The 21,252-nt window shown below is 42.0% G+C and overlaps 1 protein-coding gene across 2 annotated transcripts in view; it reads right to left on the bottom strand.

Moving 5' to 3' along the window:
- Positions 1-21,252, bottom strand: part of KATNA1 (katanin catalytic subunit A1) — a 59,923-nt gene that overhangs the window by 18,961 nt on the left and 19,710 nt on the right. For both annotated transcript variants that reach the window (XM_030809824.1, XM_003255861.1), the window contains exon 4: positions 17,978-18,158. In XM_030809824.1, coding sequence (XP_030665684.1) covers positions 17,978-18,158 — 181 coding nt within the window. The remainder of the gene's footprint in view (positions 1-17,977; positions 18,159-21,252) is intronic.

The following is a 21,252-nucleotide window of genomic DNA, read 5'->3' on the forward strand; positions in this document are numbered from 1 at the left end:
GGGACAGGACAGTGGAAGACTGGCAAAGTAGGAAGCATCAAGAATCTGTATCTCCACCTAAACAAAAACTGCACCTGCAGCATCTGTCTGATGCAACTATTTAGGAACTCTGGAGTCTACCGGGAGGGCTGCAACTTCCAGGGGGAAACCTGGATGGTAAATGACAAATTATGGTTAATTTTGATTAATTTCAGCCCAGCTACTGCTATGGTTTTAATGTGTCCCTCCAAAAGCAAGGTGATGAAACTTAGTAGCTAATGTGCTTGTATTAAAAGTTGGGCCTTTGAGAGGGGATTATGCCACAAGGGCTCCTTCCTCATGAATGGGATTAAGGCCCTTACAAAGAGGTATCACACAGCATTTGGATTTCCTGCTCTTATTCCTTCAGCCATGTGAGAACAAAGTGTTCCTCTACTCCAGAGGATGCAGCCCTCACCAAACAACTGAACATGCCAGCCCCCTGATCTTGGACTTCCTAGCCTCCAGAACTGTGAGGGAAAAAAAATCCTGTTCTTTATAAATTACCCAGTCTGTGGTATTCTGTGATAGCAGCACAAAATGGAATAAACAACTCAGCCCGTAGGCCCTTAGTAAGCAACTGTACACGTGCTCCTGGAGTAGTCTGCAGGCAGTTCATAGGAGCCAGGATGGTCAAAAAGGACCCTGTCCTCCAAAAACTAGGTATTTGTGTTTTGATTGCTGAATGCAGCTTCTGACCTTGCAGTCACAGGGGGCAGCTATGGTTGCACCCCTCCTCCCATTGTTGCAAGCCCTTCCCCTTCAGGCTGAAGCAACTTCAGGAGAGTTAAAGGGCCACGGACATTTTATTTCCCCCATCCCCTTCATTTTCCTTTTTTCCCTTTTGGGGAAATAGACAGTTAAAGTCTAGGAAATTCAAAAGTAACCACACACGGGAATTTTTAAAGTCTCTGCGAGTCACACATGGTTGGCTCATGCTTGTAATCCCACTATTTTGAGAGGCTGAAATGCAAGGATTGCTTAAGGCCAGGATTTGAGACAAGCCTGGGCAACACAGTGAGACCCTGTCTCTACAAAAAAGATGAAAACATCAGCCAGGCTTGGAGGTGTACACCTGTAGTCCCAGCTACTCAGGAAGCTATGGTGGGAGGATTGCTTGAGCCCAGAAACTTGAGTCTACAAGTAGCTATGATCCTGCCACCATATTCCAGCCTGAGAAACATGGAGACCACAAAGAAAACAGCTGTAAAATATACAAATATACACAAAAGAAAATGAGAAGGGAATTTAAAAATTTCACTGCAAAAAATCAACTAAATGGCCTGGCGCAGTGGCTCACGCCTGTAATCCCAATACTTTGGGAGGCCGAGGTGGGTGGATCACTTGAGGTCAAGAATTCGAGACCAGCCTGACCAACATGGTGAAACTGTCTCTACTAAAAATACAAAAATTAGCCAGGTGTGGTGACACATGTCTGTAATCCCAGCTATGCAGGAGGCTGATGCAAGAGAATCGCTTGAACCTGGGAGGCTGAGGTTGTGCCACTGAGGAGCTGAGATTAGCTGAGATTGGGCCACTGCACTCTAGGCTGGGTGATAGAGCAAGACTCTGTCCCCCCCTCAAAAAAAAAAAAAAAAAAACAACAAAAAAGAAGACAGTAATGTAGAAAATTATTTTTTTGTTTTGTTTTGTTTTTTTTTTGAGATGGAGTTTTGCTCTGTTGTCCAGGCTGGGGTGCAATGGCGCAATCTTGGCTCACTGCAACCTCTGCCTCCCGGGTTCAAGCGATTCTCATGCCTTGGCCTCCTGAGTAGCTGGGATTACAGGTGCCCGCCACCACACCTGGCTGATTTTTTGTATTTTAGTAGAAACGGACTTTCACCATCTTGTCCATGCTGGTCTCGAACTCCTGAGCTCAGGCAATCTGCCTGTCTCGGCCTCCCAAAGTGCTAGGATTATAGGCGTGAGCACCATCCCTGGCCAGTAATGTAGAAAATTAAGGGAAAAGACAGATAGGCATATAAAAACTGAAATAACAGAAGTCCCTCCTTATCAGTAATTGGCTTAAATGGATTAAACTCTCCCATCAAAAGACAAACTGGCAGAATGGACAAAAAACTGACATGACAGGGTGTGCACCTATAGTCTCAACTACTTGGCAGGCTGGATCGGGGGGCGGATCACTGGAACTCAGGAGTTTGAGGCTTTAGTGCATTATGATATAGTACACTGTGAATATTTACTGTACTCCAGCCTGGGCAACACAGTCAGACCCTGTCTCTAAAATTAATTAATAAAATAAATTTTAAAATAAAAAAACATGAACGAACTATATGTTGCCTACAAGAGACACTTTAGATCTAGACACACGAATAGGTTAAAAGTGCAAGAATGAAAAAAGATACTCCACACAAACAGTAACCTAAAGATAGCAGGGACGGCTATAAATAAGCCTGTCACGAAAAGATAAATGCTCTATGATCCACTTATATAAGTAGCCGAATTCACAGAGGCAGGAAGTAGAATGGTGGTTGCCAGGGGCTGGGAGGGAGGGTGAATGGTGAGTTATTGTTTAATGGGTACAGAGTTTCAGTTTTGCAAGATGAAGAGATCTGAAAACGAATGGTTATGATGGCTGCATAGCAATGTTGATGCGCTTAGTACAACTGCACTGTACACTTAAAAACTTAAAATGGTAAATTTTATGTTATGTGCATTTTACTACATACAAAAAAGTCAACTATATTATTGGGAAAAATGTCAACTATATGATCGGGAAAATGCAAATCAATACCACAATGAGATACTACTTCACACTCAATTACATGGTTATTATCAAAGAAACCCAAAAATAACAAGCACTGATGAGGATGTAGAGAAACTGTAATCCTGGTAGGAATGTAAAATGGTGCAGCTGCTGTGGAAAACAGTTTTGTCATTCCTCAAAAAATGAAAAATGAGGCCAGATGGAATCCCAGCACTTTTGGAGGCCAAGGTGGGCAGATCATCTGAGGTCAAGAGTTCAAGACCAGCCTGACCAACATGGTGAAACCCCGTCTCTACTAAAAAAATTAGCCAGGCATGGTGGCGGGTGCCTGTAATCCCAGACACTTGGGAGGCCGAGGCAGGAGAATCATTTGAACCTGGTAAGCGGAGGGTGCGGTGAGCCAAGATCGCACCATTGCACTCCAGCCTGGGAAACAGAGCAAGACTGTCTTGAAAAAAAATTAAAAATGGAATTACCATATGACCCAGCAAATCCACTTCTTGTATATATCCAAAAATCTTTTTTTTTTTTTTTGACACGGAGTCTTGCTCTGTCGCCCAGGCTGGAGTGCAGTGGCGCAATCTTGGCTCACTGCAAGCTCCGCCTCCCAGGTTCACGCCATTCTCCTGCCTCAGCCTCTCTGAGTAGCTGGGACTACAGGCGCCCGCCACTACCCAGCTAATTTTTTTTTTTTTGTATTTTTAGTAGAGACGGGGTTTCACCGTGGTCACGATCTCCTGACCTCGTGATCCGCCCACCTTGGCCTCCCAAAGTGCTGGGATTACAAGCGTGAGCCACCGCGCCCGGCATGTATATATCCAAAAATCTTAAAAGTAGGGTCTTGAAGAAATATCTATGCGCCCATATTCAAAGCAACATTATTCACAAAAGCCAAAGAGTGAGAGCAACCCAAGTGTACATCAACAAATGAACGATAAACAAAGCATGAAATATACATGCAATGGAATAGCACTCAGCCTTAAAGAGAAAGGAAATTTTGACATACTACAACATGGCAAAGTCCCTAAAACACTATGCTAAGTAAAACAACTAAGTCACAAAAGGGAAAACACTGTATGATTCCACTCAGACGAGGTACCTAGAGGAGTCAAATTCATAGAGAAACAGAATGGTGGTTACCAAGGGCTGGGATGAGGGGAGAGAAGGATAAGAATGATGACTTTAATGGGTGTAGTGTTTCGGTTTTGAAAAATTAAAAATGTTCTGTGGATAGACAGTAGTGATGATTCCACAACTAGTGGAACATGTGAATGTATTACTTAACACCACTTAACTGCACACTTGAAATATTTTAAGTGGTAAATTTTATGTTACGTATATATGTTTACCACAACTTTTAAAAAATAAATAATTTTTAAAACTCAGTTGAATTTCTATAGCTTAACAATTAACATACAGACTGAAATTAAAAATACAACACTGTTTACAATCACTACAAAAATGAAATACTTAGGTATAAAATCTAACAAGACATATATATGACATGTGCTAAAAACTATAAAACACTGGCCAGGTGCAGTGGCTCAAGCCTGTAATCCCAACACTTTGGGAGGCCGAGGCGGGCGGACCACGAGCTCAAGAGATCAAGACTATCCTGGCCAACATGGTGAAACCCTGTCTCTACTACAAATAACAAAAAATTGCCAGGTGAGGTGGCTCACGCCTGTAATCCCAGCACTTTGGGAGGCCGAGGCAAGTGAATCACCTAAGGTCAGGAGTTCGAAACCAGCCTGACCAATATGGTGAAACCCCGTCTCTACTAAAAAACACAAAAATTAGCTGGGCCTGGGGGTCTGCGCCTGTAGTCTCAGCTACTTGGGTGTCTGAGGCAGGAGAATCACTTGAACCCGAGAGGTGGAGGTTGCAGTGAGCCGAGATCGTGCCACTGCACTCCAGCCTGGGCGGCAGACTGAAACTGGTCTCCAAAATAAATAAATAAATAAATATATATATGTGTATATATACATGTATGTCTCCAAAACAAATAAATAAATATATGTAATATACATATATATGTATATATGTATATAATACACATATATATACGTATATATGTATATAATACACATATATATACGTATATATGTATATAATACACATATATATACGTATATATGTATATAATACACATATATATACGTATATATGTATATAATACACATATATATACGTATATATGTATATAATACACATATATACGTATATATGTATATAATACACATATATATGCGTATATATATACATATATATGTGTATATATATACATATATATGTGTGTATATATATACACATATAATTAGCTGGGCATGGTGGCACGTGCCTATAGTCCCAGCTACTCGGGAGGCTGAGGCAGGAGGATCGCTTGAACCCGGGAGGTGGAGGTTGCAGTGAGCTGAGATCGCACCACTGCACTCCAGCCTGGTGACATAGCAAGACTCTGTCTCAAAAAAAAAAAACTATGAAACACTGATGAAAGAAATCAATGATCTGAATAAATGAAGATACATACCATGTTTATGAATTAGAAGACTCATAATAAAAAAATACCAATTTTCCCCAAATTGATATACAGGTTTAACATAATTATTCTATAATTGTTGAAAATATATTAGTGTGGTATTCTGAAATGTAATTTTCTCAACAGTAGTCTGGGCACTTATTTTCAACAAACACACACTAACTTGGGAAGAATACCTATTCCATACACTTTTGCTTTAATTTCTGAGGACTTTAGCTACTAACAAAGCAATGCTGGAGTGATGTCAGCAAGATGGTTAACTAGAAGTCCTTCATGCTTATCCCTACATCCCAGCAAGGACAGCCAAAACAATAAATAAACAGCTACATTTCAATGAAAATAACTACAGGAGAGCACAGGAGTACATCAAAGGAGTAACAGAAACCCAAGTGAGCATAGAAACTCAGGATAGCTATATAGAAAACAAGGGAACACCAGGCCTCCACCCCTCATTCCCCAGCTGGGATCAGCTGGGAACCAGGAGGAACTTCCTGTGCTGAAAAGGTAGCAAGCGGATCCCAGCAGCCCCCTCAGGGACTAAGCCCAGCTGAGGGAGTTACCTGGAGTCCACAAAGCTGTGCCCTTCCCAGGGGAGCAGGCACCGTCTCACCCACTGTGGCCCATGCAGCTACTGTGCTACACTACTGTGAACTAGAACTACTGCTGGAGTGTGTCTTGCAATGGGGCAGGTAGCCAGGGCACTCCCTCCTCCTTGAGGCTAAGCTGCCCCTGAACCACCCCTGCCTGGTGGCCTGACATCCCCAAGCTGAGCTGTGAGTAGCTGCTATGCCCATCCCCATGGGCCAATCTACCTAGCCCTGTCCCTGCCCCTTGCAGATCTAAAGTAATGTACTCCCTCCTGAGGACATGTGTGCTGGCCAAGCTCCTCCATCTACCACTCCCAGTTACTGCTGCACCCTGTCTCTAGGGGCTGAGGGAACAGTGCCTTGGTGCAGGGGCCGCATATACCTCTCCCCAGTTGCTGCCGCATCCCGTACCCAGACTCTGTGAGGCCAAGTATGGGGGTAGTAAATACCTCAGAATGGCAGAACACAGCTGTTACCTGGGCCCTAGGGAGCAGCACAGCAATGGCTCCACCTGGCCTCAGAGTCTGGAAGACTGCCAAGTGCCACCATCCCAGGGTCTAGACTCACCAGTATATAATGCCTCATCCCCTATTGTGACTGTGCTCTATTAGCTCAGGTTCCTGAATTGCAGTGGCCATACCCTGCTCTCTGGGCCCAAACTTGCAGCACCCCTTCTTCCTGGAGTCAGGCCAGAGCTGTACCCTGCCCTCCAGGGACAGAATTACAGCTGCATCCCAGCCCCCTGGACCCAGGCTGCTAGAGAATGGTTCATAGTCACAGATACTGGCTCTGTGGTCAACCTACATCCAATTTTGCCACAGACAGCATACCAGCATATCAAGACCCAGGTACCACAATGGGTTCACAAGACCCTGAGCCTAAGACCCCAGTCCCACAGCCAATCCAAATATTTGCACCTGGAACCCAGCTCCTCTGCAGCTGCTTGGAGACCATGTCAGTTCTGAGACCATTAGAAGGATCCCCTTGATTAAGTCTCCCCACTGAGGGGAAAACAGGAAGACTCCAAAAGCCCTTGCCACCAAAGACATCAACAACCTATGTAGCTACTGCTACAAACTTCTACAGCCTGGAACACTAAGGTGTCTGCCATTCTTGCTGATTTTGAAAGCAGCGGAAGAAGTTGCACAGAGACCATACCACAGCAGCACCTACAAGGAAACAGAGTAACCACACTCTTCCCAACTGGCACACTAAGATCCAACTACAGATGAAAGTCTTTCACTAGAAGAGTGGCTCTAGAGGCAATTACTCCACCAGATGTACACACATCAGTGCAGGGAGACAAGAAACATAAAAAAACAAGAAAACATGATAATACCTGAAGAATATAACTCTCTAGTAATAGACCCCAATAAAAAGGAAATCGACAAATGCCAGGAAAGAAAAATATTTTAAGGACACTCAATAAGATGCTAGAAAATACAGATAGACAATTCAACAAAATAAGAAAAAAATTCACGATATGAATGAGAAATTCAATAAAGTGACAGATACCATAATTAAAAAAAAAACAGCCAGGTGCGGTGGCTCACGCCTGTAAACCCAGCACTTTGGGAGGCTGAGACGCGCAGATCACAAGGACAGGAGATCGAGACCATCCTGTCTAACACGGTGAAACCCCGTCTCTACTAAAAATACAAAAAATTAGCTGGGCGTGGTGGCGGGCACCTGCAGTCCCAGCTACTCAGGAGGCTGAGGCAGGAGAATGGCGTGAACCCGGGAGGTGGAGCTTGCAGTGAGCCGAGACTGCTCCACTGCACTACAGCCTGGGCAACAGAGCGAGATTCTGTCTCAAAACAAAACAAAACAAAACAAAAAACAAAACAAAACGTATCTTGCAGCTGAAGGATTAAATTAATGAAATTAAAAAACAGAATAGAGAGCTTCAACCACAGAACTAATCAAGCAGAAAAAAAATCTTTGAACTTCAAAGATGCGGTGGGTCACGCCTGTAATCCCAGCACTTTGGGAGGCCGAGGCAGGCAGATCACTTGAGGTCAGGAGTTCAAGACCAGCTTGGCCAACACGGAGAAACCCTATCTCTACTAAAAATACAAAATTAGCCAGGCATGGTGGTGCATGCCTGTAATCCCAACTACTTGGGAGGCTGAGGCAAGAGAATCGCTTGAACCCAGGAGGCGGAGGTTACGGTGAGCTGAGATCGTGCCATTGCACTCCAGCCTGTGCAACAAGAGTGAAACTCCATCTCAAAAAAAAAAAAAAAAAAAAAAAAAAAAATTCAGCTGGGTGTGGTGGCATGTGCCTGTAATCCCAGCTACTTGGGAGGCTGAGGCAGGAGAGAATTGCTTGAACCTGGGAGGTGCAGGTTGCAGTGAGCTGAGATCACGCCACTGCACTCCAGCTGGGCAACAGAGCGAGACTCTGTCTCAGAAAAAAAAAAAAAAGAAAAGAAAAAATATATTTAATAAAACAATAGCTGAAAATTTCCCAAGTCTGGGGGAAGATATGGATATCTAGATCCTGGAAGCTCAAAAGCCCCAAATAGATTCAACCCAAAAAGGTCCTCCCCAAGGTATATTATAGTCAAATTGTCAAAAGTCAAAGGCAAAGTGAGAATTCTAAAAACAGCACGAGAAAAGCGTCAAGTCACATATAAAGGAATCCCCTTTAGACTAACAGGAGAAACCCTACAGGTCAGGAGAGAAGCAGATGACCATTCAACATGCTGGAAGAAAAAAAAAATTATCATCCAAGAATACTATATCCAGCAAATCTATCCTTCAGAAATGAGGGAGAAATAGTCTTTTCCAAGCAAAAACAACACAACAAAACAAACACCCAAGGGAACTCATCACTACTAGACCAGCCTTACAAGCAATGCTCAAGAGTACTGTATGTACATCTGGAAGGGAAAAGATGATAATCACCATCACGAAAACATGCAAAACTATAAAATACATTGCAACAACAGATATACAAAGGAGAAAGATACAACAATCAAACTTTATCACTACAAACCAAACTGCACTGATAATAAGAGAGAAGAAAGGAACAAAAGATATACAAAACAACCAGAAAAAGTTAGCAAAATGACAGGACTAAGTCCTCACCTATTAATAACCTTGAATGTAAGCAGATTGAATTCCCCAATTAAAAAATGGCTGAACAGACTTTTAAAAACTTTATTCAAAAATATGCTGCCTCCAAGAAACTCACTTCACCTGTAAAGACACATGTTGAAAGAAAGTGAAGGATTGGAAAAAGATACTCCACGCAGACAGAAACCAAAAACAAGCAGGAACTGCTATACTTATATGAAATAAACTTTAAGTCAAAAACTGTAAGAAGAGACAAAGAAGGTCATAATACAATGATAAATGGATCAATTCGGCAAGAAGATATAACAATTGTAAGTATCTATGCACCCAACATTGAAGCACCCACAAATATAAAGCAAATATTTAGATCTAAAGGGAGGGATAGACTCCAATACAATAATAGGGACTCTAACACCCCACTCTCAGCATTTAGACAAAAAATCATCAAATAAACACTCCATTTAAACCGCATTTTAGACCAAATGGACCTAACAGGTATTTATACAGAACATTTCATCCAACAGGTACAGAACACAAATTCTTTTCACTGGCACACAGAACATTCTCCAGGAGGGCCTATGGCCATAACACCCTGAACACCCCCAATCTCGTCTGATCTGGGAAGCTAAGCAGGGTCAGGCCTGGTTAGTACTTGGATGGGAGAACATTCTCCAGGATAGACCACATGCAAGGCCACAAAACAAGTCTCAACTAATTGAAAAGAACTGAAATCACATCAAGTATCTTTTCTGACATAACATGAGCAACTTTTGAAACTATTCAAATACAGAAAAACTAAACAACATGCTCCTTAAGAAACTATGAGGCAATTAAGAAATTAAGAAGGAAAATAAAACATTTCTTGAAACAAATGAAAATCGGAACACAATATACTGAAACCTATGGGATCCAACAATAGCAGTATTAGTAAGTTTATAGCAATAATTGCCTATACCAGAAAGCACAAAGGTTGCAAATAAACAACACAGAAATGCAGCTCAAGGAACTAGAAGAGCAAGAACAAACCAAACTCAAAATTAGTAGAGGGAAATAAATAATAAAGATCAGAGCAAGGACAGGTGCAGTGGCTCATGCCTGTAATCCCAACACTCTGGGAGGCCAAACTGGGAGGATCACTTGAGCCCCGGGGTACAAGACCAGCCTGGGCAATGTAGTGAGATTCTGTCTCTTACAAAAAACTTAAAAATTATCTGGGCATGGTGGTACATGTTTGTACTCTCAGCTACTCATGAGGGTGAGGAAGGAGGGCTGCTTGAGCCCAGGAGGTTGAAGCTGCAATGAGCAGTGACTGTGCCACTGCACTCCAGCCTGGTGACAGACTGAGACCCTGTCTCCCCACCCCATGAAAAAAAAAATCATAGTGGAAAAAAGTAAATTGTGACTAACACAAAAGATAAACAAGGCTGGGTGCAGTGGCTCACACCCAGCACCCTGGGAGGCTGAGGCTAGAGGATTGCTTGAGCCCAGGAGTTTGAGAACAGCCTGGGCAACATGGCAAAACCCTGTCTCTATAAAAAATACAAAAATTAGCCAGGCATGGTGGTACATGCTTGTAGTCCCAGCTACTTGGGAGGCTGAGGTGGGAGGATCGCTTGAGCATGGGTAGTGAAGGTTGCAGTGAGCTGAGATAGTACCACTGCACTCCAGCCTGGGCAACAAGGCAAGAGACTGTCATAAAAAAAAAAAAAAAAAAAAAAAAGTCCGGGCGCAGTAGCTCATGCCTGTAATCCCAGTACTTTAGGAAGCCAAGGTGGGTGGATCACCCGAGGTCAGGAGTTCGAGAGCAGCCTGGCCAACATGGCAAAACCCGTCTCTACTAAAAATACAAAACTTAGCCAGGCGTGGTGGCGTGCGCCTGTAGTCCCAGATACTTGGAAGGCTGAGGCAGAAGAACTGCTTGAATCCAGGAGGCAAAGGTTGCAATGACCCAAGGTCACGCCACTGCACTATAGCCTGGGTGACAGAGCGAGACTCCATCTCAAAAAAAAAAAAAAAAGATCAACAAAACAAAAAGTTGTTTTGAAAAGATAAACAAGGCCGGTGCGGTGGCTGATGCCTGTAATCTCAGCACTTTGGGGGGCCAGGGTGGGCAGATCACCTGAGGTCAGGAGTTCGAGATCAGCCTGGCCAACGTGGCAAAACCTGTCTCTACTAAAAATACAAAAATTTGCCAGGTGTAGTGGGGTGCATCTGTAATCCCAGCTCCTGGGGAGGCTGAAGCAGGAGAATCACTTGAACCCAGGAGGCAGAGGCTGCAGTGAGCTGAGATCGTGCCATTGCACTCCAGCCCGGGCTACAAGAGCAAAACTCTGTCTCAAAAATAAAAAAAAAAAAAAGATAAACAAAATAACCATTAGATAGACTAATCAAGAAAAAAGACTCAAAAAATAAAATCAGAAACAGAAAAGAAGACATACAGATGATACCACAAAAATGTAAAGGACCATTAGAGACTATTAAGAACAACTATTCCTCAACAAATTGGAAAAGCTAATGGAAATGGATACATTCCTGGAAACAACCAATCTACCAAGAGTGAACCAAGAAGAAATAGAAAACCTGAACCAACCAGTTATGAATAATGAGATTAAATCAGTAATAATAGTCTTCCATCAAAGAAAAGCCCAGGACCTGATGGCTTCAATGCTGAGTTCTATCAAATATTTGAAGAACTAATACCAATTCTCAAACTATTCCAGAAAATTGAAGAGAGGAGTAGATTTCTCCCAAACTCATTCTGTGAGGCTACCATTACTCTGATAGCAAAACCAGATAAAGACACAACAAAAAAAGAAAACTACAGGCTAATATCCCTGATGAACAAAGATGCAAAATCTTCAACAAAATACTAGCAAGCCAAATACAGCAGCACATCAAAAAGATCATTCACTATGATAAAGTGGGATTTATTCCAGGGATACAAGGATGGTTTAGCATATGCAAATCAATAAACCTGATACATCACATCAACAGAAGAAAGGACAAAAACCATACATAATCATCTCAACAGATGCAGAAAAAGTATTTGATAAAATTCAACATCCTTTCATGATAAAAACTCTCAACAAACCGGATACAGAAGGACCATACCGCAAAACAATAAAGACCATTTATGACAAACCCACAACTGACATCATACTGAATGGGACAAAGCTAAAAGCTTTTCCTCTAAGAACTAGAACAAGACAATGCTGTCCATTCTCCCCACTTTTATTCGGACTGAAAGTCCCAGCCAGAGCAATCAGGCAAGGGAAAGAAATACAGAAACAAGGAAGTCAAACTGTCCCTGTTTGGAGACAACATGATCTTACATCTAGAAAACTAAAAGATCCACCAAAAAACTCTTTGAACTGATAAATTCAGTAAAGCTGCAGGACACAAAATCAACATACAAAAATTAGTAGTGTCTCTATATAACAATAATGAACTAATAGAAAAAGAAATCAAGAAAGCAATCCCATCTATAGTAGCTAAAAAACAAAAAAAACCCAAAAACCCAAGAATAAATTTAACCCTAAGAATAAATTTTTAAATTTTAAAATAAATTTAAATAGAGGTGAAAGAACTCCGCAAGAAAAACTATAGAACACTGTTGAAAGAAATTGATGATAACACAAAAAATTGAAAGATATCTTCTGTTCATTGCTTAAAAGAACTAATATTGTGAAAATGACCATACTATTAAAAGCAATCTACACATCCAATGCAATCCTATCAAAATACCAATGACATTCTTCATAGAAATAAAAAAGTCTCGGCTGGGTGCAGTGGCTCACGCCTGTAATCCCAACACTTTGGGAGGTTGAGATGGGCGGATCACCTGAGGTCAGGAGTTCAAGACCAGTCTGGCCAACATGGTGAAACCCCGTCTCTACTAAAAATACAAAAATCAGCCGGGCGTGGTAGTGGGCGCCTATAACCCCAGCTACTCAGGAGGCTGAGGCAGAGAGAATTGCTTGAATCCGGGAGGCGGAGGTTGCAGTGAGCCAAGATCGTGCCACTGCGCTCCAGACTGGGTGATAGAGCGAGACTTCGTCTCAAAAAAAAAAAAAAAAAAAAGAAAAAAAGAAAGAAATAGAAAAGGAGAACCACAAAAGTCTCCAAAGAGATCCTGAGCAAAAGGAACAAAGTTGGAGACATCACACTACTTGACCCTAAACTGCAATGCTCTAGTAACCAAAACAGCATGGTACTGGCATAAAAACAGACATAATAGACCAATGGAACAGAATAGAGAATCCAGAAATCCATGTATTTACAGCCAACTGATTTTCAACAAAAGCACCAAGAACATACACTGGAGCAAGTGCAGTGTCTTTAATAAATGGTGCTGAGAAAACTAGATATCCATTTGCAGAAATAATGAGCTAGACCCCCTAACTCTCACCATATATAAAACCAACTCAAAATAAATTAAAGATATAAACGTTTACACCTGAAACTATGAAATGATTAGAAAATGATGTAGGAGACATGTTTCAGGACATTGGTCTGGGCCAAGATTTTAGGAAGACCTCAAAAGCACAGGCAACAAAAGCAAAACTAAACAAATGTGATTACATAAAACTAACATGCTGCTTCTGCACAGTAAAGGCAACAATTAAAAGAATAAAGAGGCAACCTGTAGAATGGGAGAAAATATTTGCAAACTATTCATCTGACAAGGGATTAATATCCAGAATATACAAGGAACTCAAACCAGAGCAAAAAAACCCCCACAAATAATCCAATTAAAAAATGGGTAAATGAATTGGAATAGACATCTCTCAAAAGAAGACATATAAATGGCCAAGAGGCATATGAAAAAAAATCCTCAATGTCACTAATCATCAGGGAATTGCAAATCAAAACCACCAGATATACCATCTTGCCCTAATTAGGATGGGTGTTAGCAAAATGACAAAAACTGCCGGGCGTGGTGGCTCACACCTGTAATCACAGCACTCTGGGAGGCTGAGGCAGGTGGACTGCCTGAGCTCAGGGGTTCGAGACCAGACTGGGCAACATGGTGAAACCCCGTCTCTACTAAAATACAAAAAATTAGCTAGGCGTGGTAGTGTGTGCCTGTAGTCGCAGCTACTCAGGAGGTTGAGGCATGAGAACTGCTTGAACCTGAGAGGCGGAGGTTGTAGTGAGCCAAGACGATGCCACTGCACTCCAGCCTGGGCAGCAGAGTGAGATTGTCTCCAAAAAAAAAAAAAAAAAAAAAAGACAAAAACTAACAAATGCTGGTGAGGATTTACAGAAAGAATTCATATACAAAGTTCTTGGAAATGTAATATAGCCACTATGAACAGTATGGAGGTTCCTCCTGGGAGGAATAGGATTAATGAACATAGGAGTGCAGATATCTCTGACATATTCATTTCCTTTCCTTTGGATGTACCCAGCATCAGGATTGCTAGATTATATGGTAGTTCTAGTTTTTGTTTTTTAAGGAACCGCCACACTATTATAAACACTATTCACAATAGCCACGACATGGAATCAACCTAAGTTCCCATCAACAGACGAATGAATAAAGAAACTGTGGCATGCATATATATATATATATATATATATATATATATATGTGATGAAATACTACGTAACCATAAAAAAGAATGAAATTCTGTCATTCATGGCAACATGGATGAGTTTGGAGGGTATCATGTTAAGAGAAATAAGACAGGCACAGAAAGATAAATAACACATGTTCTCACTCATGATGAAGCTAAAAAAGTTGATCTCAGAGTAGAATAATGGTTACTAGAGGCTGGGATGGGTAGGGGAAGGTGGGTATATCAGACATTGGCTAACAAATACAAAAGTACAGCCAGATAGGTGGAATGAATTCTAGTGTTCTATAGTGCTATAGGGTGACTGCAATTACCATTATTTTTTAATTTTTTTGAGACAGAGTCTCACTTTGTCTCCCAGGCTGGAGTGCAGTGGTGCGATCTTGGCTCACTCCGCCTCCCAGGCTCAAGCAATCCTCCTGCATCATCCTCCCAAGTAGCTGGGATCACAGGTGTGTGCCACCACCCCTGGCTAATATTTTTTTGTATTTTTAGTAGAGACAGGGTTTCACCATGCTGGCCAGGCTGGTCTCGAACTCCTGACCTCAAGTGATCTGCCTGCCTCGGCCTCCCAAAGTGATGGGATTACAGGAGTGAGCCACCACGCCCAGCCAGGTGACTTTAATTAAAAAAAACGTATGGTACATTTTCAAATAACCAGAAGAACAGATTTTGAATATTCCCAACACAGAGAAATGATAAATGTTTGAGGTGATGGATATGTTAATTACTCTGATTTGATCATTACCCATTGTATATGTGTATTGAATTATCACACTGTACCCCATAAATATGTATGATTATTATGTGTCAAATTAAAAATAACAAACGATGTGGCCGGGCGCGGTGGCTCACGACTGTAATCCCAGCATTTTGGGAGGCCGAGGCGGGCGGATCACGAGGTCAGGAGATCAAGACCATCCTGGCTAACATGGTGAAACCCCGTCTCCACTAAAAATACAAAAAATTAGCTGGGCGAGGTGGCGGGGGTCTGTAGTCCCAGCTACACAGGAGGCTGAGGCAGGAGAATGGCGTGAACTCCGGGGGGCGGAGCCTGCAGTGAGCCAAGATCGCGCCACTGCACTCCAGCCTGGGTGAAAGACCGAGACTCCGTCTCAAAAAAAAAAAAAAAAAAAACAAACGAAAATTTTAAAAAACCAAAGCAACATCTACATTCAGCTTTTATTATTAATATAGAAGCAATACTGGCATTAGAAAATTATGATTTTGCAGTCAGTGCAGAAATAGCTGATTCAGACAAGAATCACTGGGTGCTAAAACTAGATGAGATATTGATGAGAAACAGAGTATTTACATAGTCTCAAAATACCTTCCACAAATTATTACAAGGGTCAAATGGTAAGTTTATTGTGGAGAGACCAAGCAGACACCACCTAACCAAGCGATCCAACTTATCACCAGTAATAGGACAAACAGAAACCCTATGCCTTCTTTTTTTTTTTTTGACACGGAGTCTCACTCAGTCTCCCCGGCCGGAGTGCAGTAGCACGATCTTGGCTCACTGCAAGCTCCGCTTCCCGGGTTCAAGCCATTGTCCTGCCTCAGCCTCCCGAGTAGCTGGGACTACAGGCCCCCACCACTATGCCCGGCTAATTTTTTTGTATTTTTAGTAGAGACGGGGTTTCACCGTGTTAGCCAGGATAGTGTCGATCTCCTGACCTTGTGATCCGCCCATCTTGGCCTCCCAAAGTGCTGGGATTACAGGCGTGAGCCACCGCGCCCGGCCCTGTGCCTTCTTATATGATACACTAAGAGAAAAAAACCACCACACCAATGGTATGCCTGCCAAAAATGAATAATCTTTTTTTTTTTTTTTTTTTTGAGACTGAGTCTCCCTCTGTTGGTCAGGCTAGACTGCAGTGATGTGATCCCAGCTCATTGCAACCTCCGCCTCCCAGGTTCAAGCGATTCTCCAGCCTCAGCCTCCCCAGTAGCTGGGATTATAGGTACCTGCCAACATACCCGGCTAATTTTTGTATTTTTAGTAGAGACGGGGTTTCACCATGTTGGCCAGGCTAGTCTAGAGCTCCTGGCCTCAAGTGATTCACCCGCCTCGGCCTCCCAAAGTGCTGGGATTACAGGCATGAGCCACCATGCCTGGCCAAAAAAAAAAAAAGAATAATCTTAATCTAATCCTGAGGAAGTATCAGGCAAGCCCAAACTGAGAGATATTCCACAAAATAACTGGCCTGAATTCTTCAAAAATTCCAGTCCAAGAAAGGCAAAAGCTGAGATGTTTGTATTAAAAGGGACTAAAGAAACATGATAACTAAATTTGATGTGTGCTTCTTCATTGTAATCTGACCTAGCGGGGACAGAAGGGGGAAAATCTCTATATGACATTACTGGGATAATTGGCAAAATTTTACAAAGGTCTGTAGATTAGATGAACAGTACTATAACAATGTAAAATTTACAGCTTTTGATAACTGTGTTGGTTTTTTTTGTTTTTTTTTTTTTCTCGAGACAGAGTCTCGCTCTATCGCCCAGGCTGGAGTGCAATGGCGCAGTCTCGGCTCACTGCAAGCTCCACCTCCCGGGTTCACGCCATTCTCCTGCCTCAGCCTCCCGAGTAGCTGGGACTACAGGAGCCCGCCACCACGCCCAGCTAATTTTTAGTAGAGATGGGGTTTCACGGTGTTAGCCGATAATTGTGTTGTTTTTACATAAAAGAATGTCTTAGTACTCAGGATATACATTCTGAAATAGTGAAGGTTAAACGAGCATTATATATACAACTTAGTCTCAAATGGTTCAGGAAAAGGGTATACAGAGAAAGAAAATGATAAGTCAAAAGAGGCATAATATTAATAATTGGTAAAACTAGGTAAAGTATAAATGGAAGTTCCTTATACCATTCCTGCAAATTGTCTGCTAGTTTGAAATTATATCAAAATACAAAGTTACCAAAAAGAGCCAAAATATTTGTTGAATTGCAAGTGGGGAAAATCCCAGCCTAGATGTAGTAATAACTAAGGTTTTATTATAGCGCTGGCAAACTGATGACTATAACTTACTGAAATTTGGGCCGGGCACAATGGCTCACACCTGTAATCCCAGCACCTTGGGAGGCCGGTGGGGGGGGGGGGTGGGGGGGGGGGGCGGCGGATAACCTGAGGTAAAGAGTTCGAGACTAGCCTGGCCAACTTGCTGAAGCCCCATCTTTACTAATAATACAAAAATTAGCTCGATGTGGTGGCGCCCACTTGTAATCCCTGCTACTCGGAAGGCTGAGGCATGAGAATTGCTTGAACCCAGGAGGTGGAGGTTGCAGTGAGCCAAGATCATGCCACTGCACCCCAGCCTGGGCGACAGAGACTCTGTCTCAAAAAAGGAAAAAAAGAAAAAATAAACAAATTTGTACAGTCTTCATTTTTACGGTTCAGAAATAACTTTTTCATTTATAAAAATCAATTAACATTTACCTTTTCCTCTCTTCCTTTATTCTGTTCTTTCTTTTCACGACAACGAACGGCTTTCCCTCTGTCATTGTGAAGATTCTGTGCAGATGAACGGTGAACTCTGACAGTTGTACTTGGACGATTACCATGTGATTTAGGGTCACTGTACTGAGAAGATTGGCGTTTTCTAAGTCCTGGTGAGGGTCTAATCAAACAAAAACTCATTAATATCATAATCAACTCCACATATGGATGAACACACATACTGTATAAGTTTGCGTCTATGAACTAAAGAAGTCAATGCAACAACTGAACACAAGACACGACTGAATAAACTCCAGGATGTTGAAACCTAAGATCTAAAATTTAAATCTGGGCCAGGTGCGGTGGCTCACACCTGCAACCCTAGCATTTTGGGAGGCCAAGGTGGGTGGATCACTTGAAGTCAGGAGTTCAAGACCAGCCTGGCCAACATGGTGAAACTCCGTCTCTACTAAAAATACAAAATATTAGCCAGGCGTGGTGGTGCGCACCTGTAATCCCAGCCACTCGGGAGGCTGAGGCAGGACAATCGTTTGAACCTGGGAGGTGGAGACTGGAGTGAGCCAAGATCACGCCACTGTACTCTATCCTGGGCAACAGAACGAGACTCCGTCTCAAAAAAATAAAAATAAAATAAAATTTAAATCTGACATATATGTTGGTGATTTAATTAAAGGAATGCAGTATAGTTATATTACAGAAATAATGGAGGGGAAGTAATGGTCACCTCTACTTAGAAAGGAAATTGTTGTATATCAAAGATGAATGCATCTGATTGTTGGAAGCTGAAAAAAAATTATCAGAGAAGAGAGTTTTATCGAGACAACCAGAATACAGTACAAGTATTCAATTCACATTTATCCAATGGTATATATGCAATTTGGTACCATTTATTTAGAATATACAGACCCCTTCGAAGTATTTCAAATTTGGGTTTTTTCAGATTTTGGAATATTTGTATATACATACCAGCTGAGCATCTCTAATCTGAAAATCCACAATCTAAAATGTCCCAATGAGCACTTCCTTTGAGCATGACCTTTGAGTGTCATGTTGGTGCTCAAAAAGTTTCAGTTTTTGAAACATTTTGAATTTTCGGATCAGGGAAGCTCAATCTATACCATAATTTTTGTGTTTTAATTAATAAAATTTAATCATTTTCCCATTTAAAAAACTGATATAGCACTAGCTATGAACAGTTACTAGAACTCAAGTTCAGTGCTTTACATTTACATACATTACCTCATTTCATCTTTATGTATTTATTATTATTATTATTTTTTGAGACAAGGTCTTGCTCTGTCACTGCAGCCTTGACCTCCCAAGCTCAAGCAACCCTCCCACCTCAGCCTCCCAAGTAGCAAGGACTATAGCCACATGGCACCACACAAGGCTAATTTTTGTATTTTGTAGAGACAAGGTATCACTATGTTGCCTAGGCTAGTATCAATCCCCTGGGTTCAATCGATCCTCCCACTTTGGCCTCCCAAAGAGCTGGGACTACAGGCGTGAGCCCCTGTGTCGGTCCTCATTTCATCCTTATTTCTATAGCAGGATTCAGACTTCTCAAATATCCGTTAGGCTCCTACTCTGCTCCCAGATTTGGTTGCAGCCATTTACAAGGGGGAAAACAAACAAACAAAAAAGGAGTCCTATTCCCAAATAAACCACAGTATAGTTAAACAGACAGAAGCTATGTAAAGCTAGGCACGTATACCAGATGGTGTGAAACAGACCTAGCGCCACGGCAATGGGAATGGCCTCATGAAGACAGAAAAGAAACTGGGACTGGAAATGCAGGAGTTGAACTAAACAAGAGGGTACAATTATAGACAGAACATGAATAAAGAAAAGCAAAGAAACAAAAATGAGCTTAATCTATGTAAAGGATAATAAAGACACCAGTCTAACACATAATGCTGAACATTAAGTGATAATACTGAGCAGAAATTGTTCGGTACATAGAAGACATGAATACCAGTTCAAGAGGCTTAGCTTTTAGCTAACTGCCAACAAGGATCCACTGAAAATATTTTAGAAAGATTGTCTAATACTGAACATACATGATATACTGATAAAGAAAACACAGAAAGCAGTGAGATGTTTGTGATTACAAATGTTACTGAGACATGAGATGAGGGCCTAGTTTAAGGCAGTAACAATGAGAAGAGTCTCAGAGACACGCTATTAGTAAAGACACTCCAAGCCGGGCACGGTGGCTCATAATCCCAGCACTTTGGGAGGCTGAAGTGGGTAGATCACGTGAGGCCAGGAGTTCGAGACCAGCCTGGCCAACATGGCAAAACTCCATCTCTACTAAAAATACAAAAAATTAGCTGGGTGTGGTGGCATGCACCGGTAATCCCAGCTCCTCAGGAGGCTGAGGCAGAAGAACCACTTGAACCCAGGAGGCAGAGGTTGCAGTCAGTCGGGATTGCGCCACTGCACTCCAGCCTGGGAAACAGACCACAACTGTCTCAAAAAAAAAAAAAAAGAAAGAAAGAAAAGACACTCCTAGGCTGGGTGCGGTGGCTCATGCCTGTAATCCCAGCACTGTGGGAGGTGGAGGCAGGTGGATCACCTGAGGTCAGGAGTTCAAAACCAGCCTGGCCAACATGGCGAAACCGTGTCTCTACTAAAAATACAAAAATTGGATGTGCATGGTGCTGTGGACCTGTAATCTCAGCTACTTGGGTGGCAGAGACAGGAGAATTGCTTGAACCGGGAGGCGGAGGTTGCAGTGAGCCGAGAACGCGCCACTGCACTCCAGCCTGGGCGACAGAGCAAGACTCTGTCTCAAAAAAAATAAAAATAAAAATAAAAGTGGCTAAGAAATAATCAATACTCATTGATTTTAAATGTCAAGAACATGATGGTATGGGTCTTCTCAAAATGTGACCTATGGACCACCGACATCAGAATCACCTGTAGATTCGTGAGTTCTACCTGCTATCTACTATATCAGACTCTCTGGGAATGATGCCCCTAAATCCACATTTTTAATTAGAGATTGTTAGGAGTGCTACAGCAGAGAGTGCCAGCTTTGTAATCATTATTATAAAACACAATATATCTAGGTTCAAATCCTAGCTCCACCAGTTATCAGTTTTGTGATAGTGGGAAAAAGTTACCCAACCTTATTGTATCTCAGCTGTCTTATCGGAAATACAGGGAAAATATGACTTATTTGGAAGGCTTATTGTAACAAATAAAATAACACCTATAGCCAAAAATAGTTCAGGACACTGTGGGTGTAT

Source organism: Nomascus leucogenys, chromosome 3 (assembly GCF_006542625.1).
Source record: "Nomascus leucogenys isolate Asia chromosome 3, Asia_NLE_v1, whole genome shotgun sequence".
In the NCBI taxonomy this organism is placed as follows: Eukaryota; Metazoa; Chordata; class Mammalia; order Primates; family Hylobatidae; genus Nomascus; species Nomascus leucogenys.